Source organism: Fundulus heteroclitus, chromosome 5 (genome assembly GCF_011125445.2).
Source record: "Fundulus heteroclitus isolate FHET01 chromosome 5, MU-UCD_Fhet_4.1, whole genome shotgun sequence".
NCBI classification, from domain to species: domain Eukaryota; kingdom Metazoa; phylum Chordata; class Actinopteri; order Cyprinodontiformes; family Fundulidae; genus Fundulus; species Fundulus heteroclitus.
Window position 1 is genome coordinate 17,301,088 of NC_046365.1, and position 25,741 is coordinate 17,326,828.

Below are 25,741 nucleotides of genomic sequence, written 5' to 3' on the forward strand. Positions count from 1 at the left end.
GATGGTTTGATTGAATTTGACTTTGTAAAGTGCCTTGAGATGACGTGTTGTGAATTGGTGCTATAAAAATAAAATTTAATTTAATTATTTCCTGTTTCAATAATTTCCAAGTTGCTTTTCATTTACAAGTCTTTTTTCATTTTAAATCTGTTTTCTGTTCTTTGCTGCTGGGAATATAGGAAATATGAACGCATAAAATGTAACTGAGAATACTGCTTATTTTATTAACTTTTATTTCTTTAAACTAAGGGTACCACTTTACAATAAGGCTCCCCTCATAAATGGCTAGTAAATAGTTTATATATACATTATTAATTAATCTGTAAACACTTTATAACGCTTTCCTAAGTGTTTATTATGCATAATAGGCGCACAAGAGAAAACTACTGGTTTACAAGGTAGTAACAGACTAAAATTTTTAATTTAAGCAACTCTAGAAGAAATGTATAGTTTAACAGAAAAGGGTCACGTTTGTCTCTTACTTGCCCTTAAGTATACATAATAAACACTTATGGATGAGTTATAAAGCTTTTTTGGATTGATTAATAACATCTGTAAGCTATTTATTAGCCATCAAAAATCCATCCTTGTCGCATGAAGCCTCTGGCCCTACAGCTGAAGCAGTTTGTCAATTGACAGACAAAAAAACATGAAAAAGGATACATATGTGTGAAAGAAATTTCCTTTAGACCATGCATGGTTTGGTAATTGGATTTTCTTTAAAAAAAAAAAAAAAGTTTAATTTAGTTTAAATTTCACGATATGAAATTGAAACAAGCTAGTTTGCTTTTTGCAGAAATTTGGTTGTATTTTCTTTTCATTTTTAAAAAAGGTAAAAAATGCATGAAATATTCGGCAAAGAGAAAAAAAAGTGTTTTCTCATTTTCTGTCTCCCTCAGCTAAGCTAAATCTGTGCTTCATCCCGCGAGGTCACTGCCCATATATGGAAGAGCTGGGTGTTTTGTAGTAAAAAAAGTACTAATCCTCTATCAAACACACCAGCATTTTGTGTGTGTTTATTTTTTGTATACTGTTCATCTGTTTGTTTGTTTTTTGTGGTGTAAATTACTTTAATGACTTTTGAGGGATACGGAGGAAACAGCATCTCCCACAAATACAGCATAGGTGTTCACAGAACAAGTGTCTAGGTATGTAAAAAAAAAAAAAAAAATCAGACTTTCTGATTTCTCTTGCAGATTTTTTTAAATTATAAATATGAAAAAGTTTGACCAAATTAAAATTTTTACCTGTTTGTGACTACATTAATAGAAAATGGTGATTGATAAAAATAAAATATTTGGTATTTTAAAATAAGAATAAAATAAGCACTTTGTTCATTATTGAACATCCAATCCACATGATTGGACCTTAACTTCTCTTCACTTTCATAGTTTTATTTTTATGTTTTTCAAAGTTTAAGACCAAAATTTGGAATTCTGTTTCATCTTTTTTTAAATTGACAAAAATGTATGGCCATCCTTTAGCTCCATGTGGTTGTACAGAGAAACACTGAGGAAGAAGAGAAAACGCTTTACAGATAGAAAACATGCGCTGTGTCCAGCTTGTTATTTTTACATACAACAATCCAATGAGGCGAAGGTCAGAAAATCAAAACCCTCATCCCGTACAATGCCATCTCTGATATTCAACGTTACAAAACACGGTTAGACATAAAACCGCTCCATTTGTTTTTAAAGCTCCCAAAGGTTTAGCTGCATTGTCCTGCAGTGGTTTTGCATGCAGCTTACTGTGTTTTTACTCGCTAGTATGCATAACCTTTCTACATTCATCATCAGTTGACAAAAGTTCATTTTAAAGTATCAATGCTATATAAAAAAAAAAAAAAAACTCAACCGTCAGTTCATGGAGGAAAACAGATTCACGTTGCCTTTCAAATCGGACAACGGTTGGCTGGAAACACGCTAAGACACTTTCAGTCTAAGGTTAAACACACTTGGTAATTACAGCACGCACACCTAACAGTCTGGAACAACAGAGTGGAACCACTGTGATACCACCGTGAAGGTATGAAAGCTTTAAAACACGCTCCTTGTACAACCAACGGGATGCAGGTTAGTAAAAACATCCATTTTTAACATTGCTTTGTTCAGTTTTTGTGACTCCAACTTTGTAGAAAGAGAAATAAGACTACGTTGTCCTATCCAGTTCTGTTTCGAAGCCGCACTTCGAAAAGTAGAAGCATAATTTTCTGCCACTTCAGGGAAACTGTTATTGGTTTAACAGGCTTGATGATGTGCTTTGCACTTTAATGCTTGGAAATCAAGAGTGGTCTCAAAGGCAGTGGATCCTAATCTTTTTTTTTTTTGCTGGATTCTATCTAGAACAGTCAAAGGTTGAGCTGGATTTTAGCTTTACACATACACAGCTTTTTCCAGAATGTAAAAAAAAAAAAAAAAAAAACATTTGAGATGCACCGATCGGGTTTTTTCTTACCGATTGAACGTTTTCTTTGAAGCCTGGCCTGCCAGTTTACATCAGTCAGGATTGATAACACATAAAAGAAAAAAGAAAAGCTGCAAGTTCATTGACTGAGGTGGAAGCCTTGAATTTCAGAGAAAAATGAAGAACTCCGATATTTTCCCCCCAATTCATATCTGAGCAAACTCAAATAAGTGCATCAATGTAACATTCTGTCGGCTGATGTGTTTATAGACTGAAAATATTGCCGATCACCAATTAAAGCGAGTCAACGCAAACCGATCTGACTGATTGGTGGTTTTCCAGAAGAAGGTCGGCATTTCCTGTGGAAACGATATTTAGAAAACCGAGTTGTTAGGCTTTTCATCTCATTTTTTAAATCACCCGAAGCCGACCAGAACCGGACACATAGGGTTCCCGTGTTAGAACGACACTCTGAGGACAGTGCAGAGTGAATGACAGAAGAGCAGGAATACCATTGTGGTTGGTTTGCATGCAATGCATGCCAGGTAACAGCGAAGCCGTAGCTACTGCTATGCTGCTTTCAGCTAGGAAACGACATAAGGGAGAAATTAGTCACTTGTCTGTTCTGCCAGAAACCCATTATGCTCTCCATAATTTAAAAGTTCCGCTTCGAGTCTCTCTGGGAGTTTCTCTTTTGAAACAGAGCGATCGGAAAGCTCCATCACACCTACTGTCCTTTCGACTACTACGGTAAGACCTGCAAGACTCTCCTTCAGTGATTTACCCGTTCCTCACCTACTAGTCTTGACCTATAGGAATGCTGCAAAGCATGGACGTCTAATTCCTGCTCAATCGACCACCTCACGCGGGCTGTCGGGTTACGACGACTCCAAGGTCACGGCGGCCTCGCCGGCCTTGTAGGCGACGGTGGAGGAGGAAGGAGCCTCACTGCCCCGCGTCTCGCAGGGACCCGACATGGATGACCGCGCGCTGTGCTTTGACCCCAGGGAACCGTCAACACTTCCCCGCACCGCTCCTTCTCCCTTCCCTTCATCCAGGGGCCGTTTCTGCAGCTCCGCCTCCCCTCTCCTCACGTGACAGCGACACACTTCGATGCCAGAGTCGCCTGTGAGCCGTCGGTGGCTGAAATGATCCTCCTCGTCTTCCTCCTCCTCTTCCTCCTCCTCTTCTTCTGCTCTCTCTCGTTTTTGCCCTTCTCCGCTGCAATCACCCGCGTTTGACGAGCGCGGACGCTGCGCGGAAGGAGGCGGGGCCACATCGCGGGGCGGGGACTCACCAGCGGCCGTCGGATCAGACGGCACGATGAAATGGACCTGACCAGGAGGAACAGAGGACAACAGGACAAGGGGGGAGAGAGGAAGGCGAGCGGGATGCGAGGACTGTGAGTGCAAGGGGAGGGAAAGAGGAGGGCGAGGAGGCGAGAGTCTGTCGCTGCCGGCGGAGGGACGTCGCTGCGCCGGTATAACGTCAGGAGTGGCTGCGGGTATGACGTCCGGAGGAACCTGCGACGGGGACGGCAAGGATCTCAGCATGACGGCGTAGTCCCCCCCGGCTTCGCTGGGCGTGGACACGTGGCTGCTGTTGTACGTCTCGTCGGTCACCTGGACCGAGAAGGAGGTGCTGGACGGGGAGGTGAGGGAGCAGGACTCGCAGGAGCAGCTGGTGTAGTTGTCGGAGCTCTGAGAGGAGGTGAGGCCGCTCGGGCCGGGGCCCAGGTACGGAGGGCAGGGGTGCCGGTGGTGGTGGTGGTGGGGGTAAGAGGAGCTGGGCCCCGCGGCGGTGCCTCCCTGGAGGGCGAAGATGGAGCTGTAAGGAGGCGGAGGAGTGCAGGGCTGGGCAGTCACTTCCTCGTAGGAGGGCAGCTTCAGGGACGTCAGAAAACCTGCCGGAAAAGAACAAAAGCATTTTGAATTATGTCATTCTGCTCTAAAACACAAACACCTTCACCGAGAAGCCAAACGGCTGCTTTTATAATTACAATTGACTAAAGCAGCATCATTTCTTTAGCTTAGCAAAGACCCTAACAAGTCTACTTCCTGTGCTCTGCAAAAGTCCTCCGTCAATGCTTAAACAGCGTATTCTATAAAGATTTTATAGAATACTAAGAAGAAGGGGTGGGGGATATGAACCTAAGATTTCTTTTACGATATTTTTAGTATTTATTGTCAAAAAAAATGAAAGTGATGATAAAAAAAACTATTAAGAACTTCTTAGCAGTCTTTTTTAGGCAACTGTCTGGCTGGGACTACATGTCATAGCTCCATAAATACTGCTCTTAAAAATACATTTTCAAATCGGCTTCATCGTGACATCTGTTACATACAGAGTTCTGATTAATATCACTATTACTGCTATATGTGTTCAGTCATATTTTCACATTTATTAACATAAAACTGATGCTCCCTGGAACCAAGAGGGAAGTAAAAATAACTCTGGCAGCACAGTCGGTTTATCAGAATTTCAAACATCGGTAACTTGAGTTCATCGTTGACATAAGAAACTTTTCAGGATAATAATAACTGATCCGATCATTGCTCCTCCCCACAGAGAAGTGCATATTCGTGAAGTGGAAGGAAAATGACAGGTGTTTTTAAAATAATAATAAAAATCTAATAAAGTGTGGCATATATTTGTATTCGCCCCATAGTCAACACTTCGCCTTTTGTTGCAGTTACAGCCGCACATCTTGTAGAGACTAAACATTTTGCTCTAACTCAACCAGATTGGATGGAGAGCGCCCATGAAGCCCTAGTTTAAAGTCTTTCCACATTTTCTCTATTAGATTTGAAAGTTTGGTCTTTGACTTATCTGCCAAAGTCTTAAAATTCACAATTATACACAACTTTGTGCTGTAGATAATAGTTTTAAATTTGTGGTTGCAATGGGACAAAATGTTAAGTTTAATGTCTAAAACAAACTCAGGAAAGAGAATTTCGTTCTCTCTTCCAGAGCTGTAGGAACAAAACATTATCCTTGCAGCGCTGATTGGAAGTTCTTGCTCTTGACATATTCGGCAAAGAACATTTTCTTTGTGGGGTGTCCAAGAAATATGGTGTGATTAGTTGGAAGGGGCCATGATTACCACACTGAGAATGTTTTCACTTACTTGTGAAGTATAAAGTGTCTCAATTCAAAGCAAAGGCCGTACACGAGTCCTTCAAACGAGTCACATTTAAACCTGCCCTGAATTACATGAGGATAAACTCAACATACTGAGGTCCAGCATCGAGGACGGGTAGTTGCAGGCCCCGTTGTAGGCGATCAGGTTGATTTCCCTCTGCCTTTGCTGCTGCTGGATCCTCAGCTTGGCTCGCCGGTGACGGTAAGCGCAGAAACAGCTGAAGAGGATCAGCACCGTCCACAGCAGCCAAAACCCTGCCGGAAACAAGACAGCTCTGTAAATCAGCAACAATGTTCGGCACAGTCCATCAGACACAGGGTGACAAAGGGCAAGATCAATGCATGTTGGCATCCTGTGCCTCTAGCACAGAGGTGTCAAACATACGGCCCGCGGGCCGAATCCGGCCCGCCGAACAATTTAGTCCAGCCCTGTGGCTAAATGCATTATCATTATTAAAAAAAAAAAATATATATATATATATATATATATATATATATATATATATATATATATATATATATATATATATATATATATATATATATATTATTTTTTTCCCAATGTCCTGTCTGGCAATGTGGCAATAAGAATTGTTGTCTTAATGCCAAAAAGAGCTCATCAGATCTGACTTTCACAAGTGGAGCAGTACTGCGAGTACTGAAGAAAGAGGAGATAAAGGGAAGAGAATGATAAAACAATTATTGAAAAAAACATGTACTTCGTTTAATTGAAAATATGCAGTTCCTATATTGTCCACGAGGGGCGCTGTTTTTTAATTAGCAGATTAAGCTTTAGGTGTGGAAAAATTTAAATCATTTCTTAATTTTTATCTGTTTGATGTATTTTCTCATGCAGGACAGCGTTTTTAAGTTCCAAAAAATTTGAATAAATGTTTTTCAACGTTGTATAATCACTGTGATCAGTTCTTATGCATAATGCACAAGTAAATGTTTAACTGAGTTAAAGTATTGTTGAAATTGCACATACTTTTCTTAAAAACGCCGAGGTTATTCATAATATATTGTGTAAAAGTGAAATTAATTTAATATAAAAATCAACAAGTTCACACTTATTAGTTCTATTTATTCTTGCAGTGAGTTTACTCGTGTGGCCCTCTTGAGATCAGATTAAGCTGTAAGCGGCCCCTCAACCAAAATGAGTTTGACATCCCTGCTCTAGCATATGCGGCTTTACTTGTTGTATGAAGCATAAATTAAACTAAAGAGGGTCACCCGCATTAGTACATATCAGAGAAGTTATTTTATAGAGATTTGTTACACATATAGTGTAAAATATCGCAATGTTTTATCCTTGTAATATTGATGATTATGGATTACAGGTAAAGAAAACCCAAAATCCAGCGTTTCAGAAAATTAAGCCGATCAAAAAAGGATGTTTTAAGCACATATGTCAGACTTGTGAAAAGTATGTTCATTTCTATGCACTCAATACATGGCTGGGCCTCCTCTTGCATGAATTACTTCATCAATGCGCCTTGGCATCAAGGCCATCAGCCTGCAGCGCTGCATAGGTGTAATGGAAGCCCAGATTGCTTCGATAGCTGCCTTCGGGTGATCTTCCTAGCTGGGTCTGGTGTCTCTCATCTGGAGATAGGCGCTCCAGCATTCCTCGTGGCCCCACAAGGGATAGGCGTGTTAGGAAACGGATGGATGGATATTCCTAAAGGGAAATTAAATGCTGCTGCAACTCATGTTTTGTGGTTTCTCCACAGAGTTGTTGTAGATGCTGAACTATAAATAGCTTTGTAGCCCTTGTCATCTGATAAATGTCAATAACTGTTTCTCATCTTTTCTTGAATAACTAAAGATCGGGGCATACGTTTTTATTCTGGGGTCAACTTCATGTTGTCAGATAGGTTCTTTTCCAGGGATGTATTGATTATGTTTGTCTGGCAGTAATCCGGTCTGGGTGTTGCTTGTGAAATCAAACCAAAATGGAAACTGGTCTTTGCATTTACTCAGGTTATCTTTGTCTGACACTAAACTTTGTCTGATGACCTGAAACATTTAAGTGTGACTTAAGAACAAAAACAGAAGACATCTGTAAAAGGGGGCAACCAATTTTTTTTCTTTTACTGCTCTGTAAACGTCTGACCCGAAAAGCTGAATAAATAATCCCTGCTGTTTGTGAGATTCCTTTAATAATTAAAATTTCTTTAAGTTTGCTTTAAAATCATAGTGTTCAGGTAAAATGAAATATATTAAATACAATGAAAAATAACTGACAGAAAACTTAAGTATGCCATTTTATCACTTATACTCAAGCATTGATATTATGATTTCTTTTTTTTAACAGTGTCCTGTCTGGCAATGCGGCAAAAATAATTGTTGTCTTAATGCCAAAAAGAGCCCGACAGATTTTATTCTCACAAGTGGATCAGTACGGCTTCCGCCATAGTGCTCCGCTTGATTTATACATGTAAATGGTTTTATTATAATTTAAGCAGGGACTATTTGATGTTATATGGACACCACAATGAGAAAGTAGAAGAGGATTTTTATGATTTCAGAGTAAAGACAGTTGACTTACACCAGAGTTCATAGTAATAGGTACAGCAGCCCGTTTCTCCACAGCAGTGTCCGGTTTCACACCGGTAACCTGGGCTGTTGTTGGCTCCAGGACAGTACTTGGGACTGACCACAGGCTGCCTGCCAGAGCCGACGTGATGCTCCACCACCTGGTGGACAAAACAAAACACTCCAATGTAACCAAAGTCAGCTTCTGCCAACACATCAACAGAAAACCCCAAACGGTGTGAGGTATAAAACACCGGAAACAGTTTAAAAAAAAAAAAAGGGATCTGAAGTGGCCCCCTTGAGCTGCAAGCACGTTTAGAAAGGACATACAGAAAGTCAACCAATACGAAACGAGAAAAACAACCACAGCAGTCATGAAACCAGTTGGTGCAAGTCCTGAACCGAGCCAAAAATAAAAATGAACTGAAACGGTGAACTGGAAAAGACGGTAAAAAGCTCCAAATAGAGCAACATTCTCCGATCTAAGAGGCCTCTGAAACACACGATCACTTCTACAACAACCAAAACATGACAAATTCAGTCCTGAGGGCCAGTAAAGTTACATTTGTTTATTTGGGGTTTTATGTGATAGATGGTATAAAAGGTATGGTCCATAAATGGGAAGAGAAAGTAAAACGTTCAGCTTAGAAATCTGAAGTGAGGTGTAGATTTACATTTTACCCCCCTTCTTTTCTGTTACATGTAAATAAAAGCCAGATATGTGTTAGAGAACATTAGTCAGTATCACAAAGACCAAGGCAAACAGCTGACAGCAGGTCAGGGAAAACCTGCAGACATTTAACACAAGGTTAGGTTCTAAACCTGTACCCTAAGCTTTAAATGTCTGAAAAAGTGTTGTCCAATCCATCCTCTGAACATGGAAAGGATATGACACAACAGTAACCCTAAAAACATCCACACGAAAATGAGATTTCAGGCAAAGAGAGCATTAATCAGAGAACCAGCAGAGTGCCCTGTGGTAACTTTGGAGGAGCTGCCGAGATCTACAGCTCAGGTGAGAGAATCTGTTGATAGGACAACTATCAGATGTGCACTCCACAGAGCTGGCCTTCATTGAATAGTGGCAAGAAGAAAGAAGGTATGAGGGAAAAAAAGCCGTGAGGTCCAATTTGAAGCTTGAGACAGGCCATGCTGGGGATACAGTGGAGGAAGATTAACTTTTTGGCCCACAAAATGCTAGGTGTGGTTTGGACACTAACATTGCTCTAAACTCAGCATCTCAGCTGTGACTCATGTTGGTGGCAGAATCATGCCGTGTGGGATACTTTTTCTTCAGCAGCAATGGAGAAACTGTTTTGTGGCGCTAAATACAGAGCACTCCAGAAAGATAACCTGAAAAAGACTTGAAACTGGGGTGGAGGTTCACCTTCCAGCAGGACAACAACCCTAAAAATACAACCCCAGCTAAAATGCTGCAGTCTCGGGTTAAAGTGCATTAACGTCTGAGAACGGCCCAGTCAAAGTCCAGACCTAAATCCTATTTAGCATCTGTGACAACTGATGTTCACAGAGACTCCTCGTCCCATCTGACTGAGCTGTGACTGAGCTGGAGCTGGTTTGAAAAGAAGCACGTACGCATATTTCAGGACATGCAGCTGTAACTGTAGTGAAACGTGGTTCTACGAAGCATGGACTCAGAAAGGCTCAGTACAAAAGTAAGGCACACACGTTCCAGTTTTTATTTGCAAACAAATTTAAAATTAAAACCGTGTACCTTTCTGCTCCACATCATAATTACTCACTCTTTTGTTCCTTTCTATCCCGTGAAATCCTAATTATATACACCGACGATTGTGGTTTGAAGTGAGAAAAATCGAATAAACCCAAGGGCGTAAATTTTGCATATTCTGCATATTCCAACAGCTTAAGGGCAGCTTTAATCGATCCCAGGTTAAATGTGAAAACAAACCTCACCTCCTCAGCTGTGTTCCTTTCGATCTCCCTCAGAGGCACCTGTAGTGAGAAACGGGAGGCAGCACTTTGTAAAAAAACGACAGCATTCAGGAACAACAGGCAAAGGGATCTAAATCTGGTCTGCACACACAGATACCGCACAACTCTCAAACGTGCTAACGAGCAACAACGCGTTGCCATAGCAACCACTCAGAGGCAGCCTCTCGAGGCTTTCCACGACATGCGGAAAATGTTTATCATACGTTTAAATGTCGACCGCCTTACCGTCGCGGCTTCAGGTGCAACCAGCTCCTGCAGGGACATCGTCATCTGATAAAAAGGCAAAAAGAGACACGGTGATCAGGAAAAGGGCACAGGACGAGCATGATGAGATGAAGATACCGGCAAGACAAAGCATACAACATGTTATTAGTCCAAAAGTGACTAAGCATGAGATAAAAGGAACAATTCTCCAGTCAGAGGCCGTCGACCGCTTGTCTGCTGGCTTTTCAAGGTGATGAAGAGGCTTCTGAACAAACCCATTTCTCTTCTCTGGTATGAGGCAGCAGTCAGAAATCAACAGTTTTAATAAAACTTCTCCCTCTGGTCTTCCCCAGTCTTCTACTAGAATTTTTCAAGCACATAAAATATACTCATGTGACGTGGTAAAAATGAAACACATTAGTGGCATCTGCCAGTTTCATCAAGTGTTTTAACTGCGAATTGTCCGATTGACAAACATGTTGGATTATCAAAGCTGCCAATTATGCTTTTTCTTAGAGGCTGGAATCAGAAATGCTGATTATTATCCATCCTGTGACCAGTTCATGGTCTTCCAGTGACCACCATGGCCACGGAGGCAACAGGTCCGGGAAATCCACACATCCTTCTTTCCAGTAAAACATTCAGAGGGATGGCAACGCTTTCCCTGGACAGAGGGAATGCACACCTGAAACCCGATGTTCACACACTGTAGAAAACGATACATAACCAGCTTTTCTCACTGTTTTGACCAAAAAAAAACAAAAAACAGATTAAACATTTCCTGTTTTAGGACAGGTTGGGATTACAAAAATGACCTCATTGAGTTTACATCAACTCTGATTGCTGTGCTTTTCAGCAGTTCAGGGATGCCCAGAAGATTTCTTTTTATGGTTTTGTAAGCGACGTTTAATGAAAACAACAGAATTAAATTACAGCACACCTGTGGATGTGTCGAAGGCAACACATGAACACTGTTTCATTCTTGGTCGCCATGAAAAAATAAAAATAAGCAAAAAAATAATAATATCAGGAAGAGAGTTGTGGACCTGCACAGCTCTGGTTCATGCTTGGGTAAAATTAGCTGTCTGAAGGGGCCACTTTTACCTGTTCCAACAAATGTATATTTTGAATGGGAATGCCCAGCCACCGCGTTCACTAGGAAGAAGGTTTCTGTGCCCCAGAGATGAGCATCTCTGATGTGAAAACAACAGCAGACGTCCTTGTCTGGAACTAGACAGTCTCCTCGTCTGCCTTGAGACGTGCTCTCTAGGCCACAAAGCAGGGACAAAGCCATTGCTCCAAAAAGATTATAAAAAGCCAGATTACAGTTTGCAAATGCCCTCAGGGACAAATAGCTTAGTTTTCTGAGACATGTCCTGTGGTCTAATGTAGCTAAAGTCAAGGTGTTTGGCAGTGTCGAGTTAAAAGGTCTAAGCTTACAAGCCTGATGACACCTTCTGAGCTGCGAAGTAAGGAAGTAGCAGCATCGTGTTATTCTGGGCTGTTTTGCTCAAAGAGCAACCGGTGCACTTCACAAAAACACATGACGTCATGGAGAAATATTACGTGGAAACACTGAAGCAACATCTCAAAGAAGATAAAGCTTGTGCAAAACAATGAAACTAATCATGCCTGGAAATCAGGACTGAACAACAGCAAAGTTTTTGCGGTGGCCATCACAAAGTCCTGGTCCCAGTCCCCCAAAATTTGTGAGACCTGACTGACTTAAACTAGTTCGGGTAGAAAGAATGAGTCAAAATTCTAGTAAACTATTGTGGGAGGCTTGATGAAGGAGACCCAAAACGTTTGACCGAAGGAATACAGCTTTAAAGGCAGCCAGCAAATACTTCTTAACGTAAAAAAATGTAATGCAGATTCTTAAAAAAGTTGCCACACTCATTCTAGCACTTTGTCCTTTTTTTTTATCCCACTGGTATCAAAAATGGTATCGAGTATCGCAAATTTTCCTGTGTGTCGACATCGGGTTTGAAATGTTAGTATTGTGACAATGTGAAAAATAGTGTTGCACCGATACCGATACCAGTATGGGACGGGGCTCCGATCCAGCACTAAAATGGTGGTATCGGTATCAGCGAGTACCAACAAATAGGCACCGATACCATTTTGATGTTTGTATGTCACTTGAACGCAGCCTTCTCTCTCCTGACTAGCATTATACATGTTATATAAGTTCATGAAAGTTGCACTATTTTGGCATTTGAGAGCCAAAACTCAGGGTTTAAAAGATATTATTCAATTATTAATGTGATTTTACTGTCTTACTGTATCACTACTATTATACATGTTATAATTTCATGAATGTTGCACTATTATGGCCTTTAGGAGCCAAAACTCAGGGTTTAAAAGAGATTATTCAATTATTAATGTAATTTTACTGTCTTACTGTATCACTACTATTATACATGTTATAATTTCATGAATGTTGCACTATTTTGGCCTTTGAGAGCCAAAAGTTTATTCAACTATTGTCACCCATTCCAGGTAGGCAATAAACAGATGGTATCGGTATCGGCCAATACTGCACAGCCAGGTATCGGGTAACGGTATTGGGGCCAAAAAATGGCATCGGTGCAACACTAGTGAAAAATTAAAAGCAACTGTGAATTAACCAGTTTTTCTAAAGCACCGCATGCCTCTTTAGCACCAATAAAGGTCATGACTCATCAATAAGAAACAGACTGGACACGAACGCCATCCACGGAACAGCTCTAAGGCCAAATGTCCTGCTAACCACAAAAACACATTTTGACTTATTATTGGAGAAATATTCTCCTGAGACAAAACTGAAACAGTTTGGAGGGTGTACGATCTGGGGCTGCTTTGCTGCTAAAGGAGCTGGGTGACCTGGCAGAATTGATGAGACCATGAATTTTGCTCTGTAGCACAAAATCCTGGGATCCGTATGTGACCTTGAGGTCAAGAGCACTTGGGTTACGCAGCAGGACAATGACCTAAAGCTCACTAGCAAGTCCACAACTGAAAACGGGGAAAATATATCCATGGCACCGGCGTGTGGGGCTACAGTCAAAACAATGAGACGGAACTGGGCTTGTTGCAGAATAAGACTGCTGCCATGTAAATTAGGCACGCTTGGTTAAAAACTGACTGCTGCCTGTGGTCAGCACAGCTAAACAATGTTGGCTCTGCACTGCGCTCTATATGTCTAAACACACACACACACGCACTATTGTAACAAGGACTTTACATTGACTGCCATTCATTTTGAATTTGGATCGGATTCAAAGCACTGTTGATGGGGTTGTGCATTTGTGTGTATAGGGTTAGGTTTTATATATATATATATATATATATATATATATATATATATAATATATATATATATATATATATATATATATATATATATATATATATATATATATATATATAAATATAGATAGATAGATAGATAGATAGATAGATAGATAGATAGATAGATAGATAGATAGATAGATAGATAGATAGATAGATAGATAGATAGATAGATAGATAGATAGATAGATAGATAGATAGATAGATAGATAGATAGATAGATAGATAGATAGATAGATAGATAGATAGATAGATAGATAGACAGATAGACAGATAGATAGATAGATATAGGGGTGTATGCATTTATGCTAAGGACAGAAAAAGGAATAAGAAGGGGTATGATTAAAAAAGTTATGTTTTTTTCATATGCCTTTTCAGACATATTCACTAATTAAGGTGGCTGATTTCTGGATGTGTGTGTAGTTATTATGGTGATGTTTGTATCCACACAGAGAAATATGTAAGCATTAATTTTTATGCATTTATTTATTTTGATGGAATGTCTGAAATAGATCAATACATTTTTCCATTGATTTCTGTGGCCTAACCCTGACTCCTACCCTAACCATTACCAGTGCATACCTAACCCTAAACATAACCTAGACTCAATTGACACTTAAATCCTACACCTAATGCATCCTGGTAAAAAAAACAAAAACAAAAAAAAAACATAATTTTGACAGAAATCTACCAACCAATTGGAGGCTGAAAATGTGAAGTAGTGTCATGATAACCCAGCGTTATTCAGTGGTTTCTTAATATTGCACAATGCAGCAAAAGACAGGTGGAAGGACAAGATAAAAACACGACTGATTCTGTAGGCTGCACAGAAAGAGTAACTGAGCATGTGGCGGGGGATTTCATTTCTAGCTAGATAGAAGGGCAGTTTGGGCGAACCCTCCCAGACACCCCTTTCTCCCGCTTCAACCGAGCCGGCACAGCGACACACACTGTCAGGCAGTGGAGAAAGGAGAGGTGGAGCCATTACAGCTGACCCAACACCAGGTTAGATCCACCCTGCAGAGAGCCAACACGAGGAAACGCTGCTGGTCCGGATGGCTGCAGCGGAAGGATCCTCCAGAACTGAGCATCCCAAGTAACGGCACCGTTTACAGCCGGTCCCTACTTCGCTCCATCGTCCCCACATGCCTGAAGTCTGCTACAATAGTTCCACTGTGTGAAACATCCTATACTAAATCATAGTTTATGTCAAATTTTGTGTTTTTTTTTACTACCTTCTATAGAGAAAAGGTAAATGTTATAAACGATAAACCATACCACAATATCATAGAAGTGTGAAAATGTAACACTGAGCCGAACCAGGACGGGTAAAGTGCTGTCATGCAGAGTTCCTGTGGTTAGGTCCCCACAAGGATTTAAAACACGCACGAGTGTGAAGCAGAGTCACTCTGAGACCCCCGAGAATCCGCAAACGATCTGCCTGACAGTTTCCCTCCATGACTATAAAAAAAAAAATTAAAACCAGGATAAAGAAACACACCTTAAAGTTGCCAACTAGTAATGTTTCTGCCACCTTCATCCATGATGTTAAATCCCTGTTCTCAAGCACAACAAAGCAAAACAACAACAAGAACTCATTTATCGTAGTTTCCAAGACATAGTCCAATTTCATGAGAAACTGGCTTATTGAAATAAACCAATACAGACAAAGTCAAAAAATAAAGTTGTGGTTTAATACATAATAAAATGTTGGTGGGTTTAAGACTTTTCAAGGCCTGAAATTGTAATGACCTGATAAACACACACTCCGTATACTGGGAACATGCCGTGTTCTTTTAAGCTACGCTGCAGCCGTCTTACTTGAAACATATCTTCCATAAGCACGACAAAAGTCAAACGAAAACCAAACGCCACAAAGGAATTTGCAATTAAAGCAACAAAGCATCGCAAAGGCCTAACAGGCTGTCCACATTAATGAAGAAAACTCACACTTTTCCCCCACAGGGACCCCCATTCATCAATTTTCAACAGCACAGTGTTAAAAAAACCCACATCCTGCACACATTACGCCGACAGGGCTGGAGAGGAAAAGGGTGCACAAGTACAGGAGCGTCTAATTGTTGCCACACAATCTGACAACCACAACCTCAAACAGGAAAACCGGGACAAAATAAAACCTCTAACACATCCTCGTGAGGCGTATTCAATGTCGGCGTGTCCTGATTACCAGAGGTTTAAACAGCCATGGTTTAAAATCTGCAAAAATATATATATATGTTAAAATAAAGTCCTTTCCTACAAGTTAAAGTGCTTTTAAAGCGGTTCCAGAGAAAGTGCAGGAGCGGCTGGAGTTTTATCTGGCTGTATATGGAGCAGAGCGCTGCAGCGTTTCCTCCCACCGACCTGTCGCTGCACACTGCTGGCCAGCTGGTAGAAAGGGGGCTGCTGCATTTTACTTACAGTAAGTTAAAGGAAGAATGATTTAAGCTAGGAAAGACAATGTAAACACATCAATCTTTAAGACATCCACGGCTTCAGAACCAGGTGGCAGCCGGTTACTAATTTCAAGGTAGAACGAGGTTTCAGGACCGCTAAAAAATGTTTCATCAAACAGATCTAGTTGTTGGAAATCTTTCAAATACGATTCCAGAGACTGTGCATGAGTGACCAAAGTTTTCTCTGGCCAGCAGTAAGGAATAGAGAAAAGCAGCGTTGCCCCTCACCCACCTGTAAGAGGAAGTCAGCTGTCTTAAAGAGAGCTACTACACCTTTTTATATATATATATATATATATATATATATATATATATATATATATATATATATATATATATATATATATATATATATAAAAGACATTTCACTGTTTAATTTTAATACTTCTGGTCACAACAAACTATCATCCTCCACAGCTCTTATTAACATAATGCTGTTTTGGGACTTTGATTGGCTGAATAACAGCTAATGTCAGCTAATATTTCCTTTGTTATACGACAACAAGCAGAATGGCCAAAACATGCAAAATTCTGCAGCGTAAACTAAAAACTTCTAATTACTCTTTGTTTGAGTCCAAATGTTAGAATCAAAATATCAGTAAAGGCATGTTATGCATAACACAATTATATAACATTCTGTATTTCATAGAACGAAAGTATTAGTTTCCTCTAATCCTTTATGTCGTTTTTTTGCAGCCTTGGAAAAATTTTTGGTTTTCTATTATTATTATTTTTTACAAACCAACTAGATCATATTCACGTTTCTCACAGGGTTATTATAAAATGAGGATATATTTTTGCAAATGTAATCAGAAGCATCACATTTTCTCCAAATTACATTTTTTTTTTCCCCCAGTGTATACCTTTCTGCAAAGAAGCATACAGCCAGGTGTTGACTAGACTTCCATGAAAATAATTGAAGCATGAACTTCAAAGTCGGCTCTTTTAAATCAAAGTCCTTAGATTTAAAAGAGCAGACGGCATGCAGCAGGCATTATGTGAAGACGTGTGGGCTCCCTGGGCTGTCTGTCAGCCAGGTAGGCCAGGAGGAAGCATGTTGCAGTGCAGAGTCACCCCAGCCCAGCTGTTGACAGCGGCGTGTGTGGAGCAGAGCGAAGCTGCGCAGCGCCTTACCTCCTCGGCCTGCAGCCCAAGGCAGAACGTCAGCGTCTTCTCTGGATCCATGGGGACAGCCGAGCTCCAGGCTCCACGTCCGAATGCGCAACTCACACAGCGAAGGCTCGATCCACGTTGTCCCACTCCAAAGACACGGCACAGTCCCCGTCCGCCATTCCTGCCCCCTCCTCCTCCCTGTCTCCGTCAGACGCACACACCGGAGCTCTCCACGGAGAATCCGCTGCAAACTGCGTCAAATCTCACTGTGCCTGCGCGCCGGCGGACGCGCGTCTCCTACCGCCGCTGCGGGGACGGGGTCCATGTTTCGGCAGGAGTTTGGAGCGGAGAGGGACGGGGCCGTGCGTGATGTCATGCGTCCTCCTCAGCCACCAAACTACCTGCACCGGGGAGCTGCGCGGGCGGCTTTGATTGGCCGGAGCTCCCAGCAACAGCCGCGCGCGGAGGCTGCCTCAGCGGGGCTTCACGGCTCTCACTCACCCCGCTCAGACACTTCCTGGAGGAAGAGCGCGGCCAGGACAACCGCTGGAGGAAAACATCCCCCCCAGACAGGGGCTGCTACATCATCATTTCCTAAACTCCTTCACTCATATGGTTATTAGTGAACATAGTTAATAGGAGCCTAATAATAGTTAAATAATTCATCTTGAAATGGTAGGAAAAACCAACTTTCTGAACATCCACCTGTTTGGCCTATATACACCGGGTTTGGATGAAGCTCATTTTACATTCGCTTTCACGCTGTTGTCCTAATACAAAAAAAAAAAAAAAATCAATATTTGCTTTCAGCATTTTGTCAATACGGTGTAACAAGAGTCTGTCCCAAAATCTGCTAGTTTTATCCTAATCCCTTAGTTATGCCTGTTTCAAGAACGGTTAGCCACGCAGTTTAGCACGCATTAAATCCAGTCAGCGTTATTCTGTGATTTCTACCTTGCTGGAAGGTGGATCTCCAGGCAGCCCTCTGTCCTTTGCAGCCTCCAGCCTGTATACGTTTCAATCTGGAAAAACTCACACAGAAAGAAAAGGCAATTAGAAGAATTTTTATTGATACAATATTTTATAAGTTTGGCGCTCAGACCTCGGCAGGAAAAATTCACGCTGAATTATACTTCAATATGCATAAGCAGGCGTATGAGAATAGGGATGTTTCCCCCCAGGTCTGAAACTGGTGGTGGAGTGGAGATAAATAAAGTTTGTTCAGTCCATATGATGATATGTTTGAGCTTGATGTCCAACTTGGATAAACACAGGTTTGCATGAACTGTCCATGATGAGCAAGCATGAAGCGACTGTGGAGAGGATAAACTCCCCTTTGGGAAGAAACCTCTGGCAGAACCAGGCTCAGCATGGCGGTCTTCTGCCGGACCGTTTTAAGGAGTGACGGGGAATTCCATAAGAGTCCAGGAGGAATTACACTCTGATAGGGACGAGGTTGAAGCAGCACCATAGGAAAGCCAGGCGAAGCTTGCTACGATGGTGGAGAAGGGGATGGAGGTGGGTTGAAACCGGTCAACAGAGTCCAAACCAGACACACGCAGCCACCGCTTGCTCGCTGAGGAGAAGGCCGAGACGAGGATGTGGAGTTCTTTTTAAGATAAACCCAGGATGCTGATTGGCTTCGAGGAGGAGCAGTTCAAAGCTGATTGGCTTGTGTCAGAGGCGGATGAGTCCCTGATTGATGGAGGTAGGCAATAGAGTTTCTTCAGTTTTAATTTTCGCTTAAGCTCCATTTGGCTCCGTTCATCCTCCAATCAGCTTACACCGCCAATCTGTCCCTGTTTGAGTAGAACCACGTCCCCACAGCATGATGCTGCCGCCACCAGCCTGCTGCAACTTCCGCTTTCTGTCACACACAGCTTATGGCGGGGCCAGGAGGTTTTGTTTTGCTCTCGCCTGGCCAGGTCATCTTCTTCCTCATGCTTACTGAGTCTCCCATGTGGTTTGTGGCAAACTGCAAACAGGACCTCTTAAAGCGTTCATCCAAGACGGGCTTTCTTCTTTCCGCTCTTTCATAAAGGGCAGATTTATAGATTGCTTGATTTATAGTTGTCGGGTCAACAGACCATCTTACCTTTCAATGCAAATTTGCGTTGCTGTTGTTAATTTTTCTACCTGTGTAAAAACCTGCAGAGAGAAGGAACGCTAAGATGAACTAAGGCCCCAACTCTGACTGGTTTTATGAGATTGAATTCTAATCTGTCAGCCAATCAAAATGAAAGAGTACAACATGGACCTTTTTTGATCAGACAGACTGCTTAACGGGCATCGAAGAGCAACTGGAGCCGAAGAACTAAACAGAATAGATCGTTGTTGCAGTTTGTGTCACGTTTCTTTTGTGAAATCAAAGCGGTCGAAGCTCAAGCCAGGGACTGGAAGATTCCGGTTCAATCTCTCATTTAGGTTTTGTGAAATCAGTTTGTAACAAGTTGGCTTTTTTTTTTAACTCCCTGGTTATACTCTCGGCTCAGTTTTCACGGCCTGCGGTCGGTGTCTATTGGTTCTCTTGTTATCCTTGCTCTGTGTTTTAAACTGCCCTTGAGTTTTTGTGTTTGCTGCTACCTGCCTGCACTTTGGCCTGTTTTTTTTTTTTTTTTTTTTTTTTTACCCTCTTCTCTTCGTATTGTGACGCACCTGCTCTCATTGCAAGTAACCGTGAAAAACATGACAGTGCATTCTTTGTAAATGTGCGAGGAGTCAGCCAGTTCCTTCTAAAGTTTGATGAAGAAAATGGAACACATCTTCTTTGCAAAGGCAGTAGGACTATCACAACACCAGAAACATTTGCTAAAAAAAAAAATTACAGATATGTATTTAGACCCGAAACAAACATATCATATTAAACAAACATGTGTTTAACCACAAACACAACAAATGTGCACCATTGAAGGACATTTTGATCTTCATTTGGTGCTTTGCGTGCAGTTTCGTCGGGTTGCCACAAGAGGGCAGCAGGCAACAGAGTTCTGCCTTCTGGGGCTGCCTTCTTCCCAGAGCCTTTGACGCCAGGTTCATTGCCCTGCTGGCTGAGGAAATTCGTGTTCAGTCATGAGAATTGCACTTATATTACACCTTGGGAACAGTCTGTGTCTGCGTTTTTTTTTATAGCCCATACCATATATGGTCGCTGTTTGGCCAACATGATGAGAAATCTCTCCTCAAATGGCACCATGAGAGGTATCATGTTCTACAGCATGCTTGAGTTGCGTGTGCTGGGTTTATAGATTTGCATTTTCTCTTAGGGAAATGTGTCATTTAACTCGGATTGCATGCAATCGTTCACAGGTGTTTGTTTAACCAGCACATGCAAATGGACCTTTTTCTTAAGCCATCGGTGTTTTGCGTGTTTTCAAAGAGCTTGTGGTCTTCACGGTAAGAAATCTGTAGTGTAAAAAAAAAAAAGAATAATAAAATAAAGGACAAAGGTAAGAAAAATTGAGTGTTCAAATGGGAGAAGGAAATTAGAAACTGTGACTGACACTACGATTAAAGAAGAGACGTTCATCTTGCTTTCGTACTGCCACTCGAGTTGTAGCAATCTTCTTTAGCTTTGGAGAGAAGCCGCCTGGTCATGTCGTTTCCTGACACATAATGACAGTATGACATAACATACTTCCCCTGACATGTTTTAGCACATTCACATGCATGCAAACACCCATACACAACAACACTTTTATGGTAGGTATACACTTTCTGTTTAGGCCTCGGGACCTTATTACAACTCTTACATAAAAAAAAAAAACACACACACACACACACACTTGGGGAAAACTAGGATCTTTGGTTCAGAATGATTGCATAAACTCTGAACCGTAAAGGTGGATTATACATTTGTGTCGGCGCTAACGGAATTAAACCCTAATATTACACGTCGCAATTTGTAACGTTGCTTATATGAACCCTTCTTATTTCTGTGGTAATATTACACATGGCGCCTAATTATCCACCGCAGTTTATTTCATTGGGATCTTAACTGGCAGACAAACAAAAAGTGCCTAATGGTGGCGTAGAACTAAACGGATAGCTGGGTTTCACAGATAAAATTTTAAAAGTGTGGGATGGAGTTGTATTCAGGCCCACTGGGTCGAGCCACCTGAAGAACCGCCGTCTCCTGCAGCGAGACGGTCGCCGTCCTGCTGGAAGGTGAACCTCTGCCCCAGCCTCGGCTCTTTCTCAGCCTCCAACAGGCTTCCTTCCAGGAATGCCCAGTATTCAGCTTCATCCATCTTCCCGTCAGAAACCTTTCCCTGTTCCCGCTGAAGAAAAGCATCCCAACAGCGTGATGCTGCACCCACCTGGTGCGCTCCTGAACAGCTCCGTTCATCCGGACCTAAAGCACACCCACGTCAACTCGTGGAGGACTTTTGAAGGAATACGTTTTAAAGACAGCCCATGCCTAGAATTGCTCTACGGTTTCTTTACACACAGCGACTGTAACGTTTCGGTGCGTGACAGAGCTACGCGTCTTCTCCTGACGTGTTTCAGCACTTGGGTTCATCGCACTGCTCACGCTCACGCAGGGTCGGATTATCCATAAGGGCCAGTGGGCCAGTGCCCAGGGGCACCAACCATGGGGGGGCACCACATGACACATGCTTTAAAAATATATCTTTCATAAATTGTTATGTTATTTACTTGAAATTGTTGAAAGACCATGCATTATTCGTCTTGTGAACACTGATGTCACAATAATAATAAATGATAAATAAATCAAGATTTTTTGGATTTCAATGAATATTGAATATTGCTCACTGCTCATATGCCTACATGTAGTTGTGTAAGTTAGTAAATAGTAAATTACATTACAGAAATCCCCTTGATTATGTCTGAGGTTTTTGACCGGAGGACAGCACGGGTAAGGGGGGGGGGGGGGGGGGGGGGCTTTGAGGTATAGTGCCCAGGGGCACCACATTGTCTTAATACGGGCCTGCGCTCACGGTACTTTGTTTTCTTAGTGAAGCCAAAATAAGAAGCGAGAATTCACAGCAGATTCGGATTTCACCGAACAAAAGTTTCCAGTTAATTGTGGAGTCGAAAGAAAACGAGAATCCCACAATTACGACACGGTCATCGTTTTGCAAGGCATGACACAGGGTCCAGACCAGGTAAGTGCTATACTTAAAGAGTTTGCGTCGTAGACTTTTTGAAAAAGTGAGAATGTTTTTTTATTCAAAAGGGAGGCCTGTTTATGTGGTTGCATGGCTTCACTGTTATTTTACCCCCCCCCCACCACCACCACCACTACGCAAACCGCCGTCATGAGTCTGGCAATGATGTCACAATGACGGGGGAAAAAGAAAAGCAAATTTTATGCAACTTTTCACTTCCCTTTTCACCCTCTCAGCCTCCGACAGAGAGCACTCACAGCAGCAAACGAGGCTTATTAATAATATGCCAACTCCAGGAAATGCAAAGCGCCACTGGTTCAGCATGCATCTGCAGTCACCACACTGTGAAATCTACATCCGGTGCCTCGTGGACTAATGACATTTAAAATAAAAATGCTACTGTAAATGACAGCAGGATGCTCCTCGGGCCACCGCTGCACCCCCAAAGAGCAAACAATCCGGCACCATTTAAGGGATTATCGGCTAAACCTTACAGGAATAAAAAAGACAAGAAGGTTTATAATGCAGCTGAACTTATATAGGTTCAGTTGCTTCATATTCGTGTAGGAGTCCTGCTTTGCACCACATTTAACTGTGCATTTTAAAACCTGCAAAGCCACAGGTTCTGTGTGTTCTACGATGTCCAAGGGGGAGGGGATGAAAAAGATGAAACGAAAATCAGCTTGTTTACTTTAGTTTGAATTTATGGTTAACTGCTGCTACTCTTGTCTAAAGCTGACAGCTAGACGAGTCTAAAGAGCTGCCTGGAGACATTTTACCACACTGTTGCACCTTTTCCTTTTGTCAGCAGCACTCCTGAAATATTTATGAGCAAAGCAGGTTGGAAAGTGAAAATGCTCATTGGATAAAATACATCACGAGGCCCTCGACACCTGAGATCCGATTATGTTTTGGATATTCATTTTGGGAGGTTTTCAGCAGGATTGTAATGTGTTGCTGTAAGATATGCGAGTGTATAATTCAGCTGGAAGCTGCCTTTGATCCCGTTAAAGACAATGATATCCCTTGGATAAAATCCCAGATCTTTAGGGATATTTCTATATCTGAAAAAAATGTCAAATCTGACCGAAAATGCAACAAAGAAATTTTTGTTCACCTTGCTGATGAGACACTTGCCTTTATTATTCTGTTCTCATTTCTTTGCATAATGTTTTTAATTAGTATATGCATATAAGTTCTGCTCGCTGAAAATCTATCTATCTATCTATCTATCTATCTATCTATCTATCTATCTATCTATCTATCATGCATTTTAGCAATATTTTAGCAATATTTCAAATTACTAATCACAACTTTTCTGACCAGTCTCCATATTGTGTTTTAATGCTTTGAAAGAGGCCAATAATGCCGGAAAAAGCATCAAAAACTAAAATAATCAAGGTGTGATCATTTAGAAAACACAACTGAGACACAAGTGAGAGAAAAGGTTCATTTATTTATTTTCTTGGCTTTGTCTTTTCAAGGATCTGTGTAACTCCCTGGCACAGGGCCGCCCTGAGCCCAGAACTATTGCCTGTATCATAAACTACGACTGTCCCTGAATCACGAGATGCCAGAACCAGATACCGACCTGGGTGTCATCAGCCACCGATATGCACAGCACTGTCCGTCTAACGCACGCTGCCAAAGCCACTGGATCCGTTTGCCTCTCTGAAGCACGTCGGCCGCGTGTCAACACAAGCATCTCCCCATCAGCTGTCCCTCGAGCAAAGATCCAGCCTTCCAGCGGTGTTGCACGCAGATACCAAAAGGTGTTGAAAAAGTTATTCCTCTCCTGTTTGCGGAGGGATCAGACTTCTAGTCTGACCGCAAACACTCAGTCTTTATGTTTTATAAGCCGCAGGTCTACGCCTAACATATCCCAAGGCAAACACGAAACTTCAGCGTTTCCTAGATACGGTTAATATTACATCAAAACTCATTGGTTACCGCTCGCTGAAGTGGCATTTCAGTCTCAAATGTTTTTTTTTAATTCAACATTTTTTTAAGTCCACCATAATGTAATATATATTAGTGAAAGATCTAAGGAGACTAAAGTTCAGCGGACGTCAGGGACTCAGGTTGTTTTGCACTCTTTTCTGCAGTTGCTCACTTTGACAGTAGATTGAAGTGACAGGCCCCACCCTTCTTTGGTGCACACACACACACACACACACACACGCACACACACACACACACGCACACACACACACACACACACACACACACACACACACACACACACACACACACACACACCGCAGGCACAACCGAGGCCTGTGACAAGCCCTGGCAGGCCGGACTAATTTAACTGGGACCCCGATGCTTGTAAGTTCACATCATCCAGTGTTATTGTCACGCTGTTGAGTGAGACGGCCAAAACATCACATGAGACGACCTCGCTGGATTTCATCACCGCACGGCCTCGCCTGCGACTAAAAAAAGAAGTCAACACAAACAAGACGCTTTACATGTGGTTTGCCCCCGCGGGTTCAAGACGGCGTGACCAGCCGCCGTCGACACAGGCACCTGGGGTTGGTTTGACGGGCGTGAAAAGGATCCCCCTAAATTAAGGGGAATACTAGATTAACGCGTATTTGGTCGCGTTTTAGATTGTCCTCTCTACAGAGCGTTCAAAAGTACCCATATTCCATTTTAGTTTTGCGCATCTTACTGGGATTTTGAGCAATAGGCCAAAACAACAAGTGGAAAGAAACAGTTTGGCATGCGTGTGTGTGTGCAGCCCCCTTTTGCTCTGATACGCCGAAATAAAATCCACCCGACTCCCTTCAGATGTCACCTGATTAAACAGTCCAGGCATGTGTCATATTTTTACCTCACTACAGTTGCAGCTGTTTTCTGAAGGCCTGGGGAGGGTTTCCAGGAAAACTTTAATGTTTTTGGAGAACGGCAGAACAGATTTAGGATTCAGGATCCACAGCTCAGGAGGGAAACTCGTTTAAAGTCCCGCTTAAAAAAGACACAGCAAACACACGAAAGAGTCATGTGGTCGTGTTACACAAATGTTAAACGTTATTTAACGAGGTGGTGGCAGCGCCATACTGTGGGAGAGACTATGCTTTATGTAAAACGCACACCAGGAACACACCCTCCTAGCAGTTTAACATGGTGGTGGAAGCATCACGCTTAAGAATCTCAATAATGTCTGACTATTGTAATGGACTATTGTAAAGGTCAAGGAGTGTCAATGCTTCTTGCAGAGCCAAATTAGTTTCAATGACACGTTTTTGCAAAACCCCCTTTTTTATTATATGGGACTTTGTTTTATAAGTTAAGGCTGAGAAAAAGAAAAAAAAAGCAGATTTAAAAGAAAGGAAAAACTAGGCGCTCACATATCTTCCTTACACAAATGAATTATTCATATTTTGTCAGAGGAAGACCTTTTCAAACAGGACAAGATTCAGGCTTGGATGAAGTTTTTTTTTTTTT

The 25,741-nt window shown here is 41.8% G+C and overlaps 1 protein-coding gene and 1 long non-coding RNA gene across 2 annotated transcripts; both read right to left on the reverse strand.

Annotated features, from left to right (window-relative positions):
- Positions 1-1,206: 1,206 nt before the first annotated feature.
- Positions 1,207-9,835, reverse strand: LOC105939858. The gene is made up of 4 exons (XM_036136631.1): positions 9,818-9,835; positions 8,096-8,243; positions 5,638-5,799; positions 1,207-4,306 (listed from the first exon to the last, which is right to left on the reverse strand). Exons 1-4 carry the CDS (start codon positions 9,833-9,835, stop codon positions 3,282-3,284), a joined length of 1,353 nt encoding a protein of 450 aa, XP_035992524.1. The 3' UTR covers positions 1,207-3,281.
- Positions 9,836-10,011: 176 nt separating this feature from the next.
- LOC118556414 lies at positions 10,012-17,447 on the reverse strand. Its single transcript, XR_004931055.1, has 3 exons — positions 17,184-17,447; positions 10,282-10,326; positions 10,012-10,056 (listed from the first exon to the last, which is right to left on the reverse strand). It is a non-coding gene; the product is annotated as an uncharacterized LOC118556414 (long non-coding RNA).
- Positions 17,448-25,741: the final 8,294 nt, after the last annotated feature.

Excerpts from the sequence above, each read along its gene's own strand:
- LOC105939858 (XM_036136631.1), bottom strand. Across the intron at positions 5,800-8,095 it reads CTATTACTATGAACTCTGGT|GGTTTTGGCTGCTGTGGACG; the intron begins GTAAGTCAACTG and ends TGTTTCCGGCAG. Across the intron at positions 4,307-5,637 it reads GTCCTCGATGCTGGACCTCA|GTTTTCTGACGTCCCTGAAG; the intron begins GTATGTTGAGTT and ends CTTTTCCGGCAG.